The sequence below is a fragment of the Halichoeres trimaculatus genome, unplaced genomic scaffold (assembly GCF_033239565.1).
Source record: "Halichoeres trimaculatus isolate MK-OKI-2021-1 unplaced genomic scaffold, fHalTri1.1 fHalTri1_scaffold_12, whole genome shotgun sequence".
NCBI classification, from domain to species: Eukaryota; Metazoa; Chordata; class Actinopteri; order Labriformes; family Labridae; genus Halichoeres; species Halichoeres trimaculatus.
In genome coordinates this window covers 29,005,668-29,025,901 of record NW_027437190.1, presented here as the reverse complement: position 1 = coordinate 29,025,901, position 20,234 = coordinate 29,005,668, and the positions used below count along the sequence as shown (strand labels likewise).

The window sequence follows — 20,234 nt, the reverse complement described above, 5'->3', positions numbered from 1 at the left end:
AACAGTCACACACTTGAATAGCACATCTCACAGAAACCTGACACCTGCTGTGAGTTAAGCCATTGGTGTCAGTCATGTTTTTTGCCCGATCACTCTCGGATATTTAGTTAGACTCAACCTCTGTGTAGGCGTATCAATGACTGTTATAATATTGCAGCTCATTCTTTTGGGACCAGGGCTGTAATCCTTACCCCTGACCAGAATAAAAGCTGAACTGAGGAGAAATAGATCCTCTTCTTGTGTTCTTTGGGAGTTGTTTGACTTAAGAACATTGTAGATTTTATTACTCTACTGATCAGATAAATTAAGTACCTTGAGGCCTTTTTTTATTGTTTTCATTGGTTGTATGTTAGAGGGGAGGGTCACTAGTCTCCAGCACCTCTATTTTGCAGGTCATGAGCTGGAAAGTCTGGGATAAAAGACCTAAACTTTGTGTAAGAGCGCAACTGCTGATGGAACAAATGACCTGAGACACCTGTTTGATTTGGCCCTCACAGTGTAAGAGATCCTCCTCCATGTTAGCAGAAGTCTGAACACCACATAAAGAGGGCTGCTCTTTGCCATCTGACAACTGCTTTATATGTTTTACTATTATTATTATTATCATTATTATATGTTAATATGTTGACTCTTTTTTCAATAGAGCCACTGGCATTCTAATTTTCATTTATTTATTTTGCATGCCCTAATGATTTCCGTGTTTTTATTTTTACAGACAAGTATTTTTTTTAAAAATAAGAAATTAAAGGATTCTAAATATTTCACTGTTGTTTTTTATTTCTTCTGCTAAGAAAGTGATACAAATGAATATTTGTACTGTTGTAGACCAAATTGTACTGATTTAAAAACAACAAAAAAAACAATGTGAAGTGGAAAGATTGTTGAAGAAAATCTTTTACGTACAAGTATGTTTTTAAAATAAATAAATAAATAAATAAATGAAAAAAATAAAAATTAATTAATAAAGAAATAATAACATCATAATTTTTCATTGTTGTTTTGTATTTCTTCTGCTTAGAAAAAGATACCAATGAATATTTGTACTGTAATTTGCAACTCTATCATAGCTGTAGGACAAATTGTATTTCTTTAAAAGTCATAAGCAACAACAAAATACCACTTTTTGCTCAGCCTATTAATTAATAATAATATTATTCTTATTATTAATAATAATAATTTTATCATTTGTATAGCACTTTTTATAACATAGTTTACAAAGTGCTTTTACAAGCATTCAGCACAAAATAATAAAACACAAACCAACAAACAAACAAACAAACAATGAGCACAATAAAGTAAAAACAAAAAGCACAGCTTAAATTAAGACTAACAGAGAGAGACAGTGTAAAAGGACATGAGGTGAAAAGGTCCTTTCCATATTTATAGTACCTAATAGGAACCCAGACAATACAAGAACCATGCAGCCTAAAAAGAGACCATGAGGACCAAACATAAAAAACATAAAATCAGCAAGAATAGGAAATGCAATTAAAAAAAGGGATGAAAGCAGAAATCAGGTCAGAAAATATAAAAAGATGAAATTAACAATGATGAAAAAATTACAAAATAATAAGAAATAAGTGACGATGATAAAATACAGTAATAAACATGAGCAAGAGTTAAGGCAATTAAAAAGGTCTAAAAATTATCTATAAAAGAGTTTAAAAAGGTGAACCATTAAAAAGTTAAAATCATAATTAATAGCACATAATAATATTAATAAATTAACGAAAAGGAATAAAAGAAGGTAAAGAAAAACAAACAGTAAAATAAAATAAGATAGAGATAAAGTTCAAGTTTACATAAACTTGAAAGCTAAAATCTCTAGAATTATAAAACCTCAATGTGAAGTGGAAAGATTGCATAAGGTATTTTTAAGGGGAAAAATGACGTCACTACCCAGAAATTCAATGACAGCATTGAATGACGGCTCACTGCATCTGTGAATATACTTAAAGACGTAGAAAAGAAGGAGTATCATCAGCCCCCACAGGAAGGAAGTTCTTCTGGGTTCTGGGAAGTTCTGCGAAGTTCTGCGAAGTGGGGTAGTGGCTTAACGTCGTCTCTCTTTCCGTCCGAACCGCGCAACAGAAGAACAACCGTCCGGACTCAGCTTTCCATCTTACAGACACTAGCAGGTAAGCCTTGTAATAGTTGATTTTGTTGAAACCGTTACATACTTCGAGCTTAAACGGTTCAATGCTGTTATACATATGTTATGTTAACCCTACTTCGACACAGAAACTATCTCTTGAAGCATTAAATGCCCGTAACGTTTTTTATTAATAGCAATCTAAACCCACATGGAGGTGGGTAAACCACTATTAACACTGTATCTTATGACAATGGGGTTTGGCTGACTGTGGGTTTTTCTGTTACAGTCTTTGGTGTCAAAACTGTGATACTACAACCAAAACATCGAACAACATGGTTGTGTTTATCAGAACATCGCCACTGGGCGTTATGTAGTGAATATGTCTTGTCTTGTCTGAACTGTATAAACAAACAAAATTAACTCCAACGACATCATTAGTTAGCATGTGACAGGAAGCCAGGATTTCAGTTTTGGGTGGGACTTAATCCAAAAGTTGGTAAATAACTATTACTATATCGATATAATACTGTTACTATGTATGTTTTAAAGCAGATTTGATTTTTTTCATCCTTTAATATATGATAAAATTTCAGTGCATCAAATGTGATGGCTCTCAATAGTAGGCCAAAGAATAGTAATCTAATGCAGGGGTCCCCAAACTTTCCCATGCCACAGCCCCCTAATCAGTGCTTTCTTCTGGCTGGGGACCACCTTAGGATACAAACAATGTTTCAAAATATGTAAGGAAATGTCAATTTCAAGAATGTATTTTCTAAATTTTATTCACTTTTCAACAATTATTGCATTGGTTTAGAGCAGGAAATTATGAACAAACAAAAGCCAGACTTGCACAAGTAGGTTGTTGCTAAAGAGGGAAAGCATTCAGGGCTCTGTCAGCCAAGGTGGGATCCTTCCGTCTTACATGTAGTCAGTAGTTAGACTGGAAAAGAGTCTCAAAGTTCAGTTTAGTTTTTTGGAGCAGAATTATAACAGGCAAAAACCGCCAAGTCAACAGGGATCATGACATCATCATGCTGAAGTTGCAGCTGGTTGAAGGTGCGGTTAGGTAGTATCAGAAACTTGAGAATCCGACAATTATATAATACAATATATAATTATATACTTGTTGTATGCTAAGGACAAATGGTTATAAAAAAAATAAAATAAAAAATGCAATATTTTTTCCCTTCCCTCCAATCTTCTGAGACCCCCCTGGTGCTCCCCTGGCAGCCTGCCCATGGTGCCGTGGCCCCAGCTTTGAAAAACCACCGCTCTGACGCACTAGTGGGCTGCACCACCTCAACTTTTCATGTATTATAGGCTGCAAGAGCAGCAGCATTAACCACAGTTAAATAAAAGACAAAAAGCTACAGTCTTTACCAAAATCATTCTCTAGTCCAGGTTAAAATTAGCCATTTTAGCTCATTAGAGGGCCTCTAATAATAACAAAACAAACCAGGTGTAAAGTGACACCGTTTTGCAATATACTTTTTAAAACCATCAAAAAAACAATTTTTTTTTTAAAGAGAAAAATATATATATTTTCAAGGAAAACTTTGAGGGGGGCCTGCAAGAAAGTGGGTGGGCTTAGGACTGTTGGGCCCAACCATGACCCGGCCCCTGGCATGTGGCACCCCTAGTAGCTGCTGCAGAGTACCTGTGCTGATACTTAATTAAAAAATTGTCAAAACCATTGAATTAAGCTGCATTCCTTTGAATAATGGTGTCTTTTGCTTAGAGCCATCATTTTCTGATAACAGTCTTTCACTTCTCTTTTTTAAAAATATGTGTCAATATCAAATAAGCAGGAAGTTATAACTGTAGGGACTGCATATGTTCCAGTCTCAGCAGCTGTATCCTGATTCAACAGAGTTCACTCTTATCTCTTTCTGTCTCCAGGAGCAGGCAGCAGGATGTCAGTGACCATGACCAGGGCCGATGGGGTCACTGCGCTTACTTGGACCTCTTCCCCCCAAAGTCCCTATCCTCCAATTTGCCAAATCTTCAAAAGCCTTTGCTGCAACCCCTTGTGCTGCTCTGTGTCTCAGCGCCTCAGGAGGATCCAGGGGTCTTCCCAGTCAGTTCTGGGGGTGAGTTAACATGTGTCCCTTTAAGCTGCTATGTGAAAATCCAGCTTTGAAATTTGAATGTGCTAACTTGATTTATTTTTTTGTGCTCTTTATTTATTATACTAATCCCGCTCAGCTCTTGGGCACTGAAATACCTGCCTAAGTTGCACATCAATGTTTTGGGTTTTTTAATCATATGATGTTTCCCTTTCACAGGCATTGCAAATCCTGATTGGTTGTATGTACATCGCCCTTGGAGCGATCCTCTACGGCCCAGATAATGGCCCTGGGTGGCAAATGAGAATGGATGCCTTTTTTCCATTTTGGATAGGAGGACTGGTAAGCAAGCTAATATTGCTCTTGATTTTTAAATTTTGAAAACTAAAAACAAAAACAGAATTTTTAATAAAAAATATGAACTTACCACCTATGAGCTTGCATAAATGCAATATAAATTAGATCTTTTTAACCTTTCTCTAGTTCATCCTCTTTGGTGCCGTGAACATTTGGTCTGAGAAACGTCCAAGTCCTTGTCTGGTGAGACTCTCAGTTTGACGACATCCTTTTGTCATTATCAGATTAATGGTCAGCTTTTATTTACTTTAATCTTTTTTTAGATCATCCTTAGTGTGGTTTTAAGTATTGTAGGAGTTGCTATGGCCATGGCAGCCATTGGATTCTCCGGCATCAATATTGGAGGGAGTTGGATTTGGGTGGACTGTACGGGTAATGATGATTCCTACGGACAACCATACCCCACACCGTCTGCTGAGAAGAGGAGTATGTGGGACAAATGCTTGGAGGTTAAAAATCTGACAATGGTAAGCGCAGAAACTTGTCTTCTAAGAAGTGAACATAAAGGCAGTGTGACGAAGAAAGGGGGGTGGAGACTGCTTTGATTATTTTCACAGAAAGAGGATTTTGCGTTGAGGGTTTTGTCTCTGGCTGTTTTCCAAACCGCCTACTACACACTACATGTGAATGTACTTGTGTAGTAGGCACTGCATACTGCCTACTGCTTTTGCATGTAGTATGTAGTATGAATGTTCTGTTGGGGTTGTTTTTGTAGTATACTACTCTGGTTTCAAGTTTCGGAAGGCGGAGCTACAGCTGATGAATTTTTTTATATACCTTTATTAAAAACGTACAAAAGAAACTATGGGTAGATTGTGACATGTTAGTTATTTTGTTTATCATACCACAGCAGAAACATCATATTTGATTTTTGATCTTACACCAAAAGTTTTATTGATTATCTTAAAAAGTCTGGAAGGGATTGACTTTTTGTTTCTACAGCTGATGGAAAAAACACTTATATATAATCCACATATGTTCAAAAAAAGGTAATAATTGGTTTATATGGGCTTTAATGAATTTTTTGAAGAAAACAACTCTTTTACAACTAGAAGTGGCAAGATTCACCTGTATTTCTTTCTCATCACTTCACTCCTATCTAACAGATTGTCAATGTTATTGTTGTTGTGTTGTAGTTATAATACCGATTCAGTCCAGTAGATGGCGGTAATTCATCAAAAATTGCCACCTGCATAGACAAACAGTGTTAGCGCCATTCATTGTGGAAAACCGTATGCACACTGCAGATTTGCAGTATGCACTATTGGTGCCCCCTGCTCCACCACCTTTGCTACAACACTTTTTCTTTCCTGTTCTTCCAGAAACTCCTGGTGAGCATCAATGCTGTGCTGATTGCCCTGGCAATCCTGGAGCTCTGCATCACCATCAGCTCTGCCGTCCTTGGGATCAAAGCTCTGTGCAGCAGGGACAAGAGAGAGGACAGGGTAGGGTCTCAAACTGCACAGTGAAGGCTGATTGAACATGCTAACTTTTGTGACATGAATTTGGTCCCTGGGTCTTTGGCTCCTATAAATGATATTCACTTATAAATAAACATTTTCTCTTTTTAGAGTCCTGATGACCTGGAATACTGCAAATCACCGGCAATCCTGCAGCAGAAATGAAAACCTCTGCTTTGCATTGTTGACAAGGAACTATACTCATCTGCATGTACTACATACTAACAGTTGACTGAATTTACTGTTCGGTCAATAATAAGACCATTTGGTACAATCTCTTCTCAAACTTTGGCTTTATTTTTTATGTAAAGGCTTCTTAAAATGTTTGCACTTATACTTCTAAGCACTTGTGTATATTAAATGCACCAATTTTATACCACTCCATATTCTACTTTTTTCAGTGGGATATTCTTTTGATTGTGATTTTAGGTCATTATCTTCGTAGCTACAGGGAGGTTAAATTGTTGCAGCCGTTTCTATGAAGTGTATGTGTGAACACTTGGGTGGAGCTGAAAGACTGCAACCAGTTTGGAGGGAGGTGTTTGCTGACTGGGATGAGCTCACAGTTTTTGACAGTATTAAACGTGTTTATACAAGCTAATGTCTTTTATTTGTCCCAATGATAACGATTGGAATACAAGGTTGTCATGCAAGTCTGAGGTCACACATCTCGACTTGAGCAACTAGATCAACAAGCTGTAACAAGCAAAAGTCACTGAACAAATCATATGAGACATGGACTCATTGGTTTTTTGTGTATTTTTTTTTTAATTTCTACATCAAGTCATGTCTCTCTCTTTTTTTAAATGAAGGAATAAAAATGATTAAAATCCACGTGTTTCATTTACTTTGTAGGTCTTCTGTGTACTTTCTATGACACCTTGAAGTTTGAATATGAAATTTTATTTATTTTATTTATTTTATTTCTATTATGAGGTCAAAGTGAAATTTCTGTCAGAGACAGAAACAAATACAAACAGACATTATCTAATCACATATTCGAACAACAAATTTTCCTCCCTTAATAATTCAATGCAAACCCTGGTTGTTGTTTTTTTTACATTTGGGTAGTTTTACTCTGCTATTTTTCATGTTCAACACATTGTGTTGTGGCTGTGCTAGCAGCCCTCAATCATGTGAGCACCTGCATAGTTATTTTATGTATGACTTAGTTGTTAAAACAAACTGCAATTCTCAGACATGAAGCCAAATAGCACTTTAAATGTTGCATAAAGAAACAGGATGTTTCAAATGTATGAAGGCTTCCTCTAAGATGGTGGTCCCCAAAGTGTGATTCATGAGATTCCTTCCAAAATCAAAAAAAATATATCAACGATAGAATTATATGTCCATTGATGTAAAAATGAAATAGAAAACAGTAAGCGCTCCACATTTCTTTTTTTCTAACCCCCAAAGTGACCAAGCCAGGACAAGGACAGTAACAGGGAGGACAGAAAAAACAGCAATACAAGCACATAGGTAGTCTGCTTTTCTACAAAACAATTAAATTAAACATGTTGAGTCTTTTCTTTTAACATTATTTTAATTGATTGCACCCTCATTTTGGCTGTCATAGGCTGAAAAGGACACCCCTGCTCCAAGGGCCTGTACCTGCATGGACAGTTGTTTGATATTTACCTCAGTGGACCCCTGTACACCCTTTAGGAAGCTCAACCGAACATTCTTTATTTTTGTTGTTGTCAAGATTGTTCCTTTATTTTTTCATTTTGACTTAGTCACAGTTATTGTGTAAGCAATTCTGTTCAGCTAAATAAAGAAAAGGGAAAGGGTAGGGTTTCTTCATGGCTTCCGGATTGGGATCATGTTGCCATCCTTTTGGAGAAACTACGCAATAAATGCACATTAGGTAAGCCATTGTTTACGCTAGTATCAACACAAACGGCTTAGTAATATGTATCTTCTTGTCTTTATTCACCCCGTGGTGCAACATACGTAGAATATTTGTCTCTACGTTACTTAGAAAAAGTTATGAATTTCAAGTTAGCAGCGTAAACTCTAAAAAGTACGAGTAGAGATTTGTAGTCCGGAAGCGAAAAACTACAAGCCATGTACTTCTTCGCTGAGTACAACAGAGGCGATCCGCTCAGTGCTGCTGTCAGTGGCGGGAAGCTGTATCACAACAACAAATAAGTAGAAACCAAGAAATCCTTCGTTTTACATCACTTATTTATTTATTATTATTATTATTATTATTATTATTATTATTATTATTATTATTATTATTATTATTATTATTATTAATATTAATATTAACATTATTTTTATTATTATTAATATTATTATTTATAACATGCAAATGAAAAAAAAAAATAGATTTAAACAACCTACAGAAAACAGAAAGTCTGTCATGATTCTTGAAAGAGGATGAGATGTAAAAACTAGTCAGTGATTTATAACCTGTTTACTTTGTTAATGTCAATGTGGTTAGTAAATATAATATCTAATGAGAAAGCAAGCTGGGTGGAAACTCTGCTTGGTCTGGTAATATTTAAATAACTTTACGATACGAGCTAATACTGTATTATATTGTAGTAGGGTTAGATGAATGATGATGAATGCACCTGATGCATGCGCAGGTATCCACAACCTGGTGTCACATACAGCTGAAAATTACACTTTTCTATTTTAAACCTTGCATGTTATGCATTCAAGGGTACTACCAATCCCAGTAAATATGTTATCTACCATTTTAAGCTTCAAACTATTGTCTAGAAAGGGGGCTTCACCTCCTCCTCCAGCTGTTTTATGTCTGCTGATAAATGCAAATTTGTATTTGAGTCCAATCCGTTTTCAGTATTTATCCACATTTCAGCTATTGCAATTACGCTAAATGGCTGGGGGATTTAAAGCATGTGATGTTTTTAATCAGACCATTTCTGGGCGTTTTTAAAAAAGTAAAGAGGCCCAAATTAAAATAGGAATGTTAACCAGTGTGGTTTACTGTTCGACCACTGGTGGCAGCAGCGAGCACAATGCTGCTGACAGAGCCAGACTTCAATCAGAGAAGGAGGAAGTGATTTTTTTTTGCCGTTAGGCTGTTTCGTGGTAAACTTGTTGAATTCAACCGAGTAAGTTCGTCTTCTGCTTCTTCAAACCTACTTTTACTCCTCCTGGTAAGTCCTGAAGGTCTTTTAAAACCCTCTTAGTGTGTACTGGGCGTTTTTAACTTATTTTCCTTCGGTAGCACGAACAATAATTGGGAGGGTGCCAACTTCTTATGACTTCAGAAGCCGTGGTTCTGATACTGTTTTCGGCTGTTTATCTGAATCCAGGATCGTTTTGTTGGTTGATTTTCTAGAAACGGAGGATGACTCGGTGTTTTGCATGTAAACCCAGTCACTACTTGTTTATAAGTAAGAAAAAGGTTAAGAAATGCAAGCTTTAGCAGCGGATTATGAGTTTTTCTGTCTTCTTTTTTCAGCACAGGAGCGGTTAGGATGGCTTTGACCAGGACCGAGGTTAATGGGGTCACTGTCATCACACTGGCCTCAGACCCCACAAGTCCTTGCCCTCCTATCTGCCAAATACTCAAGACCCTTTGCTACAGCCCCTCCTGTTTTTCAGTCTCTCAGCACCTGAGGAGGATCCAGGGGGCTTCTCAATCACTACTTGGGGTGAGTAATAACTATATGTGCTTGAGTCTTTAATATTTCTGGCATCTCCAGGTATGAATGTGTTTCATAATGCTGAAGACTGAGTTCTCTCTTCCACAGGCTCTGCAAATTGTTCTGGGCTTGCTGAACATCGGTTGTGGAGCGATCTTTACAGCCAATGCTCTGTGGTGGCAAAAGTACAACTACCTGTTTTCTTTTTGGTTAGGAGCCATGGTAAGTTTTTTTTTCTCTAAAAGTAGCTTTTTCTTTAGTTTCTGTCTATGTTAGATTCTTTATCAGAATAAAACAGGGATTCTGTTTCACAAACTGTACTTCTGTATTTTCAAAGCATCTTCATAAATTGGAGTTAAGACATGTGGACTCTGTTCATACTGCTCCAAATCCAGTTTGTAGGGTTTTCTCAAAAGATACTGATACAGGAGCAACTAAGTAGGGCTGCACGATATTGGAAAAAACTGACATTGCGATTTTTGGGGGGTTTGCGATTTATATTGCATTACTTACAGGGTGTCCGCTGGGTCCTAAAAAGTATTAAAAGTTGATAAATCAGTTTTGGGAAAATTAAGGGCCTTAAAAAGTATTAAAAAAGTCTTAATTGTGTTTTTATGAGGTATTAAGTTTCATACGTATTCAAGCTTTGACCCAAAAAATATCCATGAATATTTATTTTCCTCCTTGCAACTGTCCCCTGATTGGGACGTCAAACATTCAGCCGATAAAGTTCTAAAATAGAATAGAATAGAAAAGAATAGAGTTACTTTATTGATCCCAAACTGTAAAATTGTTGTGTTGACAGCAGAAATCAATGGAGTCAGTAGAAAAATACAAAAAGAAAAAAAGAATAGAATAAAAAAATACATAAAGACTCTAGTTACAATAAAATACAACAATAAGGATTGTGAGCGGTATAAACACCAGCTATAAATTAACGTCATTTCTATTTTCATAAAGAGTAATTAAATACAACATTAAAGCAAATCACACAATCTCTGGCGCATGTCCTAAATTTTAAAAATGATTAAATAATTTCTCATTTTCTTCAGCAAGTTGGCCTTGAATAACTGCTGTTTCTTGTTGTGGGAGTGTCAGTAAATCTCCCTTTAGTTTCATTTGTTGTTTCAAGCTTTATTCCTCCTTAGCTTACATCATTTCTGTAAAAATGTAAATTACAGCTGTTAAAAAGTGGATGCCAACAACAACAACTGAAAGTTGCGATAAAGTCTTAAAACTTTTTTAAAGGTTTTTGAAAAAGTCTTTAAAAGGTATTGAAATCAACCTCAGGATTTTAGCATATACCCTGATTTAAGATAGAAGAATTTTCACCAGATGACTTGAATATCTCTGTTTGGGAAGAATTTGGTTGACTCACAATGACACCATTGTATTTCTATAATACCGTTTAATCCAGGCTAAGGGGGGTTATCTGTGAATGATGAAGATTTCTGTATATGAAAGGGATCCAGGAGGCCATGTCTCTGTAAAAAATAGAATAGGTTTCAATTTCAGTTGCTTTTTTTCCATTTCTCCAATAAATGAGGGAAATGCAATAGTCACATAACATGCCCGATGTGGCTATTGCGCATGCGCGTATTGCGATGGGGATGTTCAAACGACATATTGTGCAGGCCTACAACTAAGCAACTGTACACATTAATTATTATATACAACAAGATGCATCTACCCTTGTGCTTAACTGCAGCCAAGCCTGTCTTCTGGTCACAGGCCTTGCCCTACTTATGGCAGACATACTACTAGATTATGGGGCACGACACTTCCAGATAAGTGTCACAACTTCCCAAAACAGACTGAAAGAAATCAAAGTATTTGAACCAAAGTGGAATGAGAGACATGAAGTGTCATATTGAAGCTTTTTAGGGTGCTTTATTTACAGTAGTTAATGAATGGTATTATATTAATTTTTTGTCTCATTTAGTTCATCTTTTTTGGCGCCATCTGCATTTTGTCTGAAAAGTACCCCAGTCCATGTCTGGTGAGTCATTCAGCTTTACAACATCCCGCAGTGGTCTTTCATTGCATTTCTCTATTTCTAAATCTTTTTTTATTTTTATTTTATTTTTCTGTCAGGTCATCCTCAATGTGATTCTGAACCTGCTGGGTGTGTGTTTTGCCATCGCAGCCATCATACTCTACAGCCTCAGCATTGTGACCAATGACATGTCATGGATCTGTGACCACGAAAATTCCTACGACTACGAGGAAACAACTCTGTCTCCTGTCATGAAGTCGATGGTGGAGAAATGCTTGGAGGCCGCAAACGTGGCTGCGGTAAGCGGGGAAGAAAAATCTCTTCCTGATGGTTAAAAAAGATGATTTCTGAAACCGAAGAATTGCTCTGATTATCCCACCAATCCCTTTGGAAAAACAGTAGATTAGATTTTTTTTTTTTGTTTGTCACCTGAAATATTTGGAAGTTTTCATCCTCAGTCAGACAGAAGTAACCTCTTTAGGTACCCATAGTAGTTTTGCAGCTATGAATAATTTTTATTATGAATTCAATCCAGCCAGTGTGTAGGTGACTCAAAGGCAGCCTCTTTTTCTAAAGTGTGTGTTTGTGTGTGCACCACTAGATGACTTTTACAAGCATGTTTGGCTTGCTGATCGTCCTGTCAGTCCTGGAGCTCTGCGTAGTCATCAGCTCTGCCGTCTTGGGGATCAAAGCTCTGAGGGGGAGTAAGAAAGGAGAGACCAAGGTTGAGTTTTTTAAACCACAAATGACTTTCTCAGCAAGTGATTAGTCATGTTTTTTAAACTTTTAACAGTGATAGTGAAATAATCCTGTTTGTGTTTCACTGTTTTTTTTTATTTTAGAGCTCTGAAGACTCAGAACACTGCAGACGCCTGCTGGAAGACGCCAGCAGTAACCCTGCAGTCTAAAAGAAAATCTCTGCTCTGTGCTTTAAGTAACAGGCGACTCTGTAACCGTGATCACTATACTCAGTTTCAGCTGCCACACTTCTCTTTACTGTTCCCTAAGATATCAGCTTTTATGTTTTAGATCATCAGTAACAAGATTTGCACTTTATATTATGCTGCTTTCTATTTTTTTAATCAGTCTTTTTATAATGTCTTTCTATCCTGCAGTGTGCCTCACAGTGAGTATGTTTCTGGCCTAAAAGGAGGTTCATGGATGTGTGTAACACTGATGGACTGATGAAGTTTTCTCTGAAATTTTACTATATTTTTAAGATAAAGACATCAAGATAATGAATCTGTCTCAGTTGGGCTTTTGTTTGTGCACTTTCATTGCCTCTTTTGTTTTCTTTTATATAGAAGTCAGTGAATTTATTCCTTTTTAAAACTTCATACCACATGCATGGTTGTTACTTTTCATTTTCGAGGATAGTGTGATGACCATGCACTGGAATAATTATCCCCAGAATTTATATTTTCCCTTTATTAGCCAAGACAGCTGCAAGTGGAGATGGTGGTGCAGACATGCACCAAAGAGCAAAGGGCTTGAGTTGAACCTGCATCTGATGCAACAAGGATTTATCCTCCTTACATGTTATGTCAATTCAGCTGCTTAGCTTTCCACATTCTATCACAGAACATAATTCAACAGCTAAAGTAGAAGAAATTAAGCTTCCCTAAACTTGGATTGTGATCTTGGAAGAGTAGACTTTCTGGAGTTTTGATCTACAAAATCCAGGGATGACAGAATACTGTAATGGAGCAGGATAAAAAGTGTTTAACTTTTTTTTTATCTTTAAAACAACAAATGTATAACATGAAAACTGAGAGTTTTCGTTTCTAGATGTATTCAAGATCAAGTTTCTCTCCAGCTTCCTGTTGGTAGGGGGAACTTTCCCAGAATCAGTCCTCCCAGGTGCTGCCAGACAGGTTTTGTAAGGTGAGGCAGAACTGTTTCGGTTTAGTTTCCTCTCCGCACAAACAGGTATGTCATTTTCCTTTGTTTGATAGAATTAGTCTAAAGATATTAAACTAGAATTTTGAAATAAGAGCATCCTTTTCAGTCATTCAGTGTCTTGAACAATTGTTGAAACAGCTGTCAAAGACAACTATCTCTTTGACAATTTATTGCGTCTTTTCTTTTCTCTCGTCCTGTCTTTTACATTTGTGTCTTGAAAGGGAAAATCTCCTGTTTCATTTGAACTCCATATTGTAAACTCTGTCAGGTTTGTAGCTCTTTCATTCTGCATGCTGTAAATAGATTTTTCAACAGCGATAATATGATCACACTGATGGTATAGAAATCCTGAATCTTTTTCAAATGAAAGGTTTGCTTTCTCAAGTCTTTTGGATATGGATCGATACTGACTTACATCTGCAACATAATCAACTCTTTCAAATGTATAGGAGAGGTGAACGTTGTCATAACATATAAAGAGAGAAAAATGTGTCGGAGGCACAACCAAACAAAAAACTGTGGAAAAAAATGTTGCTCATGTCTCTTCGAACTCGTAACAGATAAAACATGGCGCATAAATGTCTCACTTCTCATTCACTGCAGGGCGTCCTAGAGATCATGTGTATTAGTTAGGCCAGGTCATTAATATTATTTCAAGTTCTCTATTGACATATGCATCTAAAATGATCACCACTGGGGTTCATTTTTAGACATATAAGTCCATCCATCATCTGACATACAGAAGAGTTTCTGCTGACTGTGGAGCATTACAGCCATGACTGATCTCAAGAACATGCCCCATGCAAAATTTCACAAAATCTAAAGTGCACCCCTGCTAAAAAAAAAAAAAAAAAAAAAGCCACTCCATAGATAACTACATAGATTTAATAAAAGTTTATGAAGTGATGGTCAATTCTCAAATTTGAGTTTCATTTTTAAACATATGAGAAGTTCAGATTTTTCTTTTTAAGAAACTTTGCATAAATGTAACTTATGTCAACCCACAGTCTCTCATCACAGAGAGCAGGTTGAAGGCTACGGGAACTCAATGCATCATAAGCAGGCTTGAATTTTGTAAATAGCATTTCAACATGATTATTTTGCTTCAGAAGAGAAGTAGAGTGCTGAGAGCTCTGTTACTGCTACCAGTAGAATACTGTAGCTATTATGTCCAAAGCATGCTACTGCACAGTTTCACTACAGTAAATAATGTTATTCCCTTAATATTGTTACGGTACAGTAGATTTCTGTTGAACATTCCGGAAACAGTGAAATACTGTAAATTTAATTAAAGAAACTTGCTGCATTATGATTTGCAGTTAAAAGTTTTACTTTGTATTTCTGTCAGGACGGCAGCTACCTTTCAGGTTAATTTTAATGATGGAGCCAGGATTTCATTTCTGGGTGGGCCAGACAAGTTTTGGCTGGGCCTTAAGTTACAAAAGTGTGTAAATCATTAATTAGATTAATAAATTTGGTTGCTTTTTTCACCTCTAAATTGCATTTTTTTGCAATATAAGCTGTGAGAGTAATGACACAAACCACAGTTAAATGAAATAAATTAGAATCGAGAGCCTTTCCCCAAATTAATGTTCTGGCACCCACCCCCCCAAACGTGAATGTTTTATAATTAAAAAAAAAAAAAAAATTCAAGAAGGCTAAAAAAACATGGCTGATTTTACAAAGACAGAGTATTTTACACTAATTAAACTAACATGAAGTGACAAAATTTTACCATACTTTTTTTAAAAAAGAGTTTAAAATATAAAAATTATAAGATAAGTTTAGGTTGAGCCTGGGACCTTTGAGCCCACCCATTTTGCTGCCCCTGATAAGGGAATAGACAAAAAAAAACATTGGAAGAGAAATAAAATGCATGGATGGGTTTGTAAAAACTGCATGTGTGTCACTTTGTTTTAGTTTGCAAGTTGCAGCAAACATAATGTAGCTACTGGCAGATAAGAAATAAAAATGAAGTTGAATTAATTTTTTGTTAAGATTCAATAAGTCTTTATTTTTTAAATTGCCATAATCTGACTTCCTCTTGTGTCTTTTAGTCCCCAGGAGCAGGCAGCAGGATGTCAGTGACCATAACTAGGACCGCTGGGGTCATAGTGCTGACTTTGACCTCTGACCCCCACAGTGTTTTACCTCCACTTTGCCAAATCCTCAAAGGCCTTTGCTGCAGCCCTGCATACTTCTCTGTGTCCCAGCACTTGAGGAGAGACCAGGGAACTTCTCAGTCGTTGCTGGGGGTGAGCCACAACCTCACGATTCCTGTAGGTTTATTATTCACCTATGTGGCGATCATACTGTTGTTAATTCTGGGCTTTTTCTTGTACAGGCCGTGCAAATTATGGTCGGGTTGCTCACCATTGGCCTTGGAGCAATCCTCTTCCAGAGACCTGATTCTCCCAGGATTTATTGCTCCTATACCACAAATCATTATTGGTTGGGTTTACTGGTAAGCCAGCTAATTTCTTTTCCTTTTTTAATCTTACATCTGATTGTAACACTTTGATTCGTTGTCTCTCAAGCTAGCTTCATACAACAAAAACTTGTGAAAAACGTCAAAAAATGTGTCCCAAAGCTGTAGAATAAAATACCCACTGTAAAAACAGAAGTAGCTTCAGGTCTGTTATGCATAGGAGCAACTCAAAACCCTTGGTGCAGCTCTGGGAAGAGGATCATGGAGAGAGGAGGGGAATGCACAGATGCATCAAAACAGCCATTGTAGAAGTGTCAGGCCCATGAATTGAAAATGATTCACTGCACACAGCACAGACACAGTGGGCCTTTTAACCTCCTGAGACCCAAGCTTTTGTCTATGCATTTTCTATTTGTCTTTACTTTTTTGAATAATTAAGACCTAATATGATAAATAAACTTGGTCTTTGCACAGGAAGTGTTGTTAGTATTAGTGTTATTATTTTGTCTTTTTTATTAGTGTTGCTGTACACAAATAAACTGGTTTCGTTGAGAAAATTTGGATGTTATTTGTTACCTTTCTCTATTTTCCATGGGGGACTGTAACAGCAAGTCTTTTGCAGATATATCCACCAACTTGGGTCCACTGAAATGGGTGAAATGCTGTATTATCACCACAAGATGTTGCGGACAGTGTCCCTAAACGTGGCTCATAGGTCAAAGTTTTAAAGAAAAATGAAGTGTTGTGGGTCTGAAAGGCAGGAATGTGATGTCTTCATACAGTGGGGGAAAAATAAGTATTGAACGCGTCAACTTTTTTCTCATTACATTTATTTCCAAAGCTGCAATTCAAACAAAATTTCTACCAAACATTGGTATTAACTCAAATGATCCACACATGAAAAGAAATCATGACATTCAGGTCCAGAGATACCTGATGTTGCTCAACATCAGAATGGAACTGGTTACGGACTTATATCAAAACACCTGAATATTCCAGTCAGCACCGTTGGAGCCATTATTTGCAAGTGGAAGAAACACCACCTTACCATCAACAGGCCACACACAGGAGCTCCTGGCAAGATTTCTGACCAGGGAGACAGAAAGATACTCAGAAGAGTTCTCAGCGAGCCAATGACCACCCTGAAAGTGCTCCAGAAAGACTTAGAGGCAGCAGGTATAATTGTTACAGAGAAAACAAGAGGCAGTGCCCTCCACCGCCATGGCCTCTATGGACGCTCAGCCTGCAAGACTCAAGAAAAGGCATGTTGAAGCTGGTTTAAAGTTTGCTAAACAGCATCTTGACAAGCCTATAGAATACTGGGAGAATGTTGTCTGGTCAGATGAGACCAAAACTGAACTTTTGGGCTGTCATACTACAAACCATGTTTGGAGGAGAAATGGCACTGCACATCACCCAAAAAACACTACACCAACAGTGAAGTTTGGAGGTGGAAGCATCATGGCATGGGGTTGTTTCTCATCTCATGGTGTTGGCAAACTTCATATAACTGACGGAGCAATGAATGGAGCCATGTATGGGGAAATTCTTGATCTTGATCATCCACCAGGATGATGAAGATGAGACGTGGCTGGACCTTCCAGCAGGACAACGATCCAAAGCACACGGCAAAGTTGACTCTCAAATGGTTTCAAAAAATAAAATTAATCTGTTAGAATGGCCTAGTCAATCACCTGACTTAAATCCAACTGAACATTTGTGGAAAGAACTAAAGAAAAGGGTTCACCAGATGAAAACCAAAGAATATTCCAGATTTAAAGACAATATGTGCAGAGGAATGGGCCAAAATCACACCTGAGCAGTGTGGGCCATTAGTTCAAACATACAAGAAGCTTCTGGAAGGTGTCATTGCAAACAAAGGCTTCTCCACTAAATGTTAGGTGAGTCTCAGTTAGAGTGTTCAATACTTTTTTCCTGTGTTATCGTACTTAATTCCACATAATCACTATTTATGGATCTGAAAGTTGTGATTTCTTTTCATGTGTGGATTATTTAAGTCAATACCAATGTCTGTTAGAAATTTCATTTAAATTACAGCTTTGGTAATAAATGTGATGAGAAAAATGTTGATGCCTTCAATACTTATTTTCCCCACTGTATGTGTACACAGGGTCTTAGGAGGTTAAAGTACCAACAAAAGAAACTGCTTTAGCAGTCTGTTTTTTTTTATTATTTCTTGTCTCTTTTTAGTTCATCCTTACTGGCGCCATCTGCATCTTGTCTGAGAAACGCCCCAGCCCACGCCTGGTGAGTGTTTCCATTTCTAACATCATTTTATTACCTTTCATTTTACATCACTCTTTTTAATCTGCTGTGTTGTGAACTCACTGATCAGTCTTTTCTTCTCAGGTCATCCTCTGTGTGATTCTGAACATAGCTGGAGTTGGTTTTGCCCTCACAGCCATCGTTCACTTCATCATAAACGTTACCCTCCTGAGGGTTCCAAGCATTTGTGACAGTTACTACGACTCATCTCAGACTCCTGAGGAAGACGGAAAATGCTCTGAGGCCCTAGTACTGGCTTTCGTAAGTAATCTGTGCCGTTTGGTAAATAACCAATAAGGCAACCTGATGCTGGCCCGATGCTGTTTCCTCATAACACCACATAACCACATAAAATCACACACAGGGTCACCAGAGTTCCTCTGTTGCAGATAGAAGGTGTAGTAGCTGCTGAGCTTTTTCATGGCACTGTTGTGGATCTCATCATATGGTTTCTTTTGTGTCTCTTCAGATGCTTTTGAAGAGCATCAATGTTCTGCTGATCGTCCTGTCACTCCTGGAGCTCTGTGCTGTCATGGCATCTTTTATCTCGGGAATTGAGACTTTGAAGGGCAGCAAGGACAACAAGGTGAGGTGATTGATACTGAATTCTGATTGGTTTATTCTGCTTACACTGCAAAAAACTGAAATCTAAAACATGTCTTATCATACTGGATATGAGCCACATTCACCTGATCAGTCCAGAAAAGTTATTTAATGACGAAATTGAGGTCTGAATTTCTTGAAACAAGTACAACAAAACCCTCAAAATGGAATGAGAAAAACTTGCTTAAAAATGTGCTTGAAACGAGAATAATGACCAAATACAAGTAACTTTTCTCTTGTTCCATTGGCAGATTTTCTTACTTGTTACAAGAAATATAGACCTCATTTTTGTCTTTAAATTACTTGAAACAAGATATTTTTTTAGGACTAGCCAGGTGAATGTGAATTATTTTAAGTCTAAAAATACACTTTCTACTTAAAATAAGACAAAATCTCTTGATAAGATTTTAGTTTTTGCAGTGTAGCAGCAGTCTTTCATTTCTTGACTGGACACTTTTTTTTCAATGTGGGAAATAGTCTTACAGTTCAGCAATCTTTGCACAGAAATAAAGCCATGATGGAGTTATCTTACCACATGTATCTTTGTATTTTTATCCTCTTATCATTAAAAGCATCCAAAGATAAAGATGTTATGGGTTGAAAACTTTACGTAATATATTTTAAAAGTACTTTGTCCTCTCCTTTAGAGCCCCGTTGACTCTGAACTCTACAACCCCTGATGGAGGAGATCACCAGTGACCCGACAGTCTAATGAAAACCTCTACTCTGAGAAACACAAACTACACCAAGCACTGTGTTCACAGACCAGCTGCTTCTTATTTTTGACTTCCCCTCAGCTGTTTTTTTCTTTTGGCAGAGACTTTCTATGATTACATAATCATATTGAGCCTGTTTGAACTTGCTGACCATGTTGAAAACATTTCCTGTACAGGTTTTGTTTTTCTCTTTCTCCTTTTTGAATGATTCCTCCTTGCTTTTTGGAATCTATGCTTAAATATATATATATATATATATATATATATATATATATATATATATATATATATATATATATATATATATATATATATATATATATATATGATCAATTTTACATTGAAGCCTCTGTGAGGACACAAAGTCAGTTCAACAAACTGAAAGTGTCTTTCAGGAGCTTTAACTCATTTCCTAAAAATGTAGAAATTTATCAACAAGTTTAAAGTCTCTCCTTGTAGATTTTGGGCTTCCACAGACATCTGAATCTTTGAACCATTTTTTGCTTCAGATTTTAGGAAATCCTTTTTTTCAAAACAATAAATCAAACATAACATACAGTTTTGAAAGAAACTGCAGGTATGCACTGTGTGTTTGTATCAACAAAAGCAAAAGGATCATTTAATTTCTTTCTGAGAGCTGTACAAGAACAAAGATTATCTTCTCTACAACCCTACATTCAGCAAGACATTTTGGTGGCC

General features: G+C 36.9%; 3 protein-coding genes across 3 annotated transcripts; all 3 read left to right on the top strand.

The window, feature by feature from the left end:
- The first annotated feature begins 1,911 nt into the window (after positions 1–1,911).
- On the top strand, positions 1,912–6,812 carry LOC141800238 (transmembrane protein 176A-like). The gene is made up of 7 exons (XM_074682661.1): positions 1,912–2,138; positions 3,995–4,185; positions 4,381–4,503; positions 4,645–4,701; positions 4,782–4,985; positions 5,841–5,963; positions 6,090–6,812. The coding sequence occupies exons 2-7, from the start codon at positions 4,009–4,011 to the stop codon at positions 6,141–6,143; spliced, it is 738 nt and encodes a 245-aa protein (XP_074538762.1). The 5' UTR covers positions 1,912–2,138; positions 3,995–4,008; the 3' UTR covers positions 6,144–6,812.
- Positions 6,813–8,980: 2,168 nt separating this feature from the next.
- LOC141801372 (uncharacterized) lies at positions 8,981–12,842 on the top strand. The gene is made up of 7 exons (XM_074684387.1): positions 8,981–9,112; positions 9,421–9,613; positions 9,713–9,826; positions 11,547–11,603; positions 11,699–11,899; positions 12,202–12,324; positions 12,443–12,842. The coding sequence occupies exons 2-7, from the start codon at positions 9,437–9,439 to the stop codon at positions 12,506–12,508; spliced, it is 738 nt and encodes a 245-aa protein (XP_074540488.1). The 5' UTR covers positions 8,981–9,112; positions 9,421–9,436; the 3' UTR covers positions 12,509–12,842.
- Positions 12,843–13,824: 982 nt separating this feature from the next.
- LOC141801233 (membrane-spanning 4-domains subfamily A member 6C-like) lies at positions 13,825–19,499 on the top strand. Its single transcript, XM_074684209.1, has 7 exons — positions 13,825–13,839; positions 15,560–15,757; positions 15,847–15,966; positions 18,142–18,198; positions 18,301–18,477; positions 18,686–18,802; positions 19,467–19,499. The coding sequence occupies exons 1-7, from the start codon at positions 13,825–13,827 to the stop codon at positions 19,497–19,499; spliced, it is 717 nt and encodes a 238-aa protein (XP_074540310.1).
- The last annotated feature ends 735 nt before the right edge of the window (positions 19,500–20,234 follow it).

What these genes read in the sequence shown, in the direction of transcription:
- LOC141800238 (XM_074682661.1), top strand. Translation starts at nt 4,009, where the DNA reads ATGTCAGTGACCATGACCAGGGCCGATGGGGTCACTGCGCTTACTTGG. An exon ending in AACGTCCAAGTCCTTGTCTG is followed by an intron (nt 4,702 to 4,781) that starts GTGAGACTCTCA and finishes ATCTTTTTTTAG; the next exon opens with ATCATCCTTAGTGTGGTTTT. An exon ending in AGGTTAAAAATCTGACAATG is followed by an intron (nt 4,986 to 5,840) that starts GTAAGCGCAGAA and finishes CTGTTCTTCCAG; the next exon opens with AAACTCCTGGTGAGCATCAA.
- LOC141801372 (XM_074684387.1), top strand. Translation starts at nt 9,437, where the DNA reads ATGGCTTTGACCAGGACCGAGGTTAATGGGGTCACTGTCATCACACTG. An exon ending in CTTTTTGGTTAGGAGCCATG is followed by an intron (nt 9,827 to 11,546) that starts GTAAGTTTTTTT and finishes TGTCTCATTTAG; the next exon opens with TTCATCTTTTTTGGCGCCAT. An exon ending in AGGCCGCAAACGTGGCTGCG is followed by an intron (nt 11,900 to 12,201) that starts GTAAGCGGGGAA and finishes GTGCACCACTAG; the next exon opens with ATGACTTTTACAAGCATGTT.
- LOC141801233 (XM_074684209.1), top strand. An exon ending in CTTCTCAGTCGTTGCTGGGG is followed by an intron (nt 15,758 to 15,846) that starts GTGAGCCACAAC and finishes TTTCTTGTACAG; the next exon opens with GCCGTGCAAATTATGGTCGG. An exon ending in ATTATTGGTTGGGTTTACTG is followed by an intron (nt 15,967 to 18,141) that starts GTAAGCCAGCTA and finishes GTCTCTTTTTAG; the next exon opens with TTCATCCTTACTGGCGCCAT.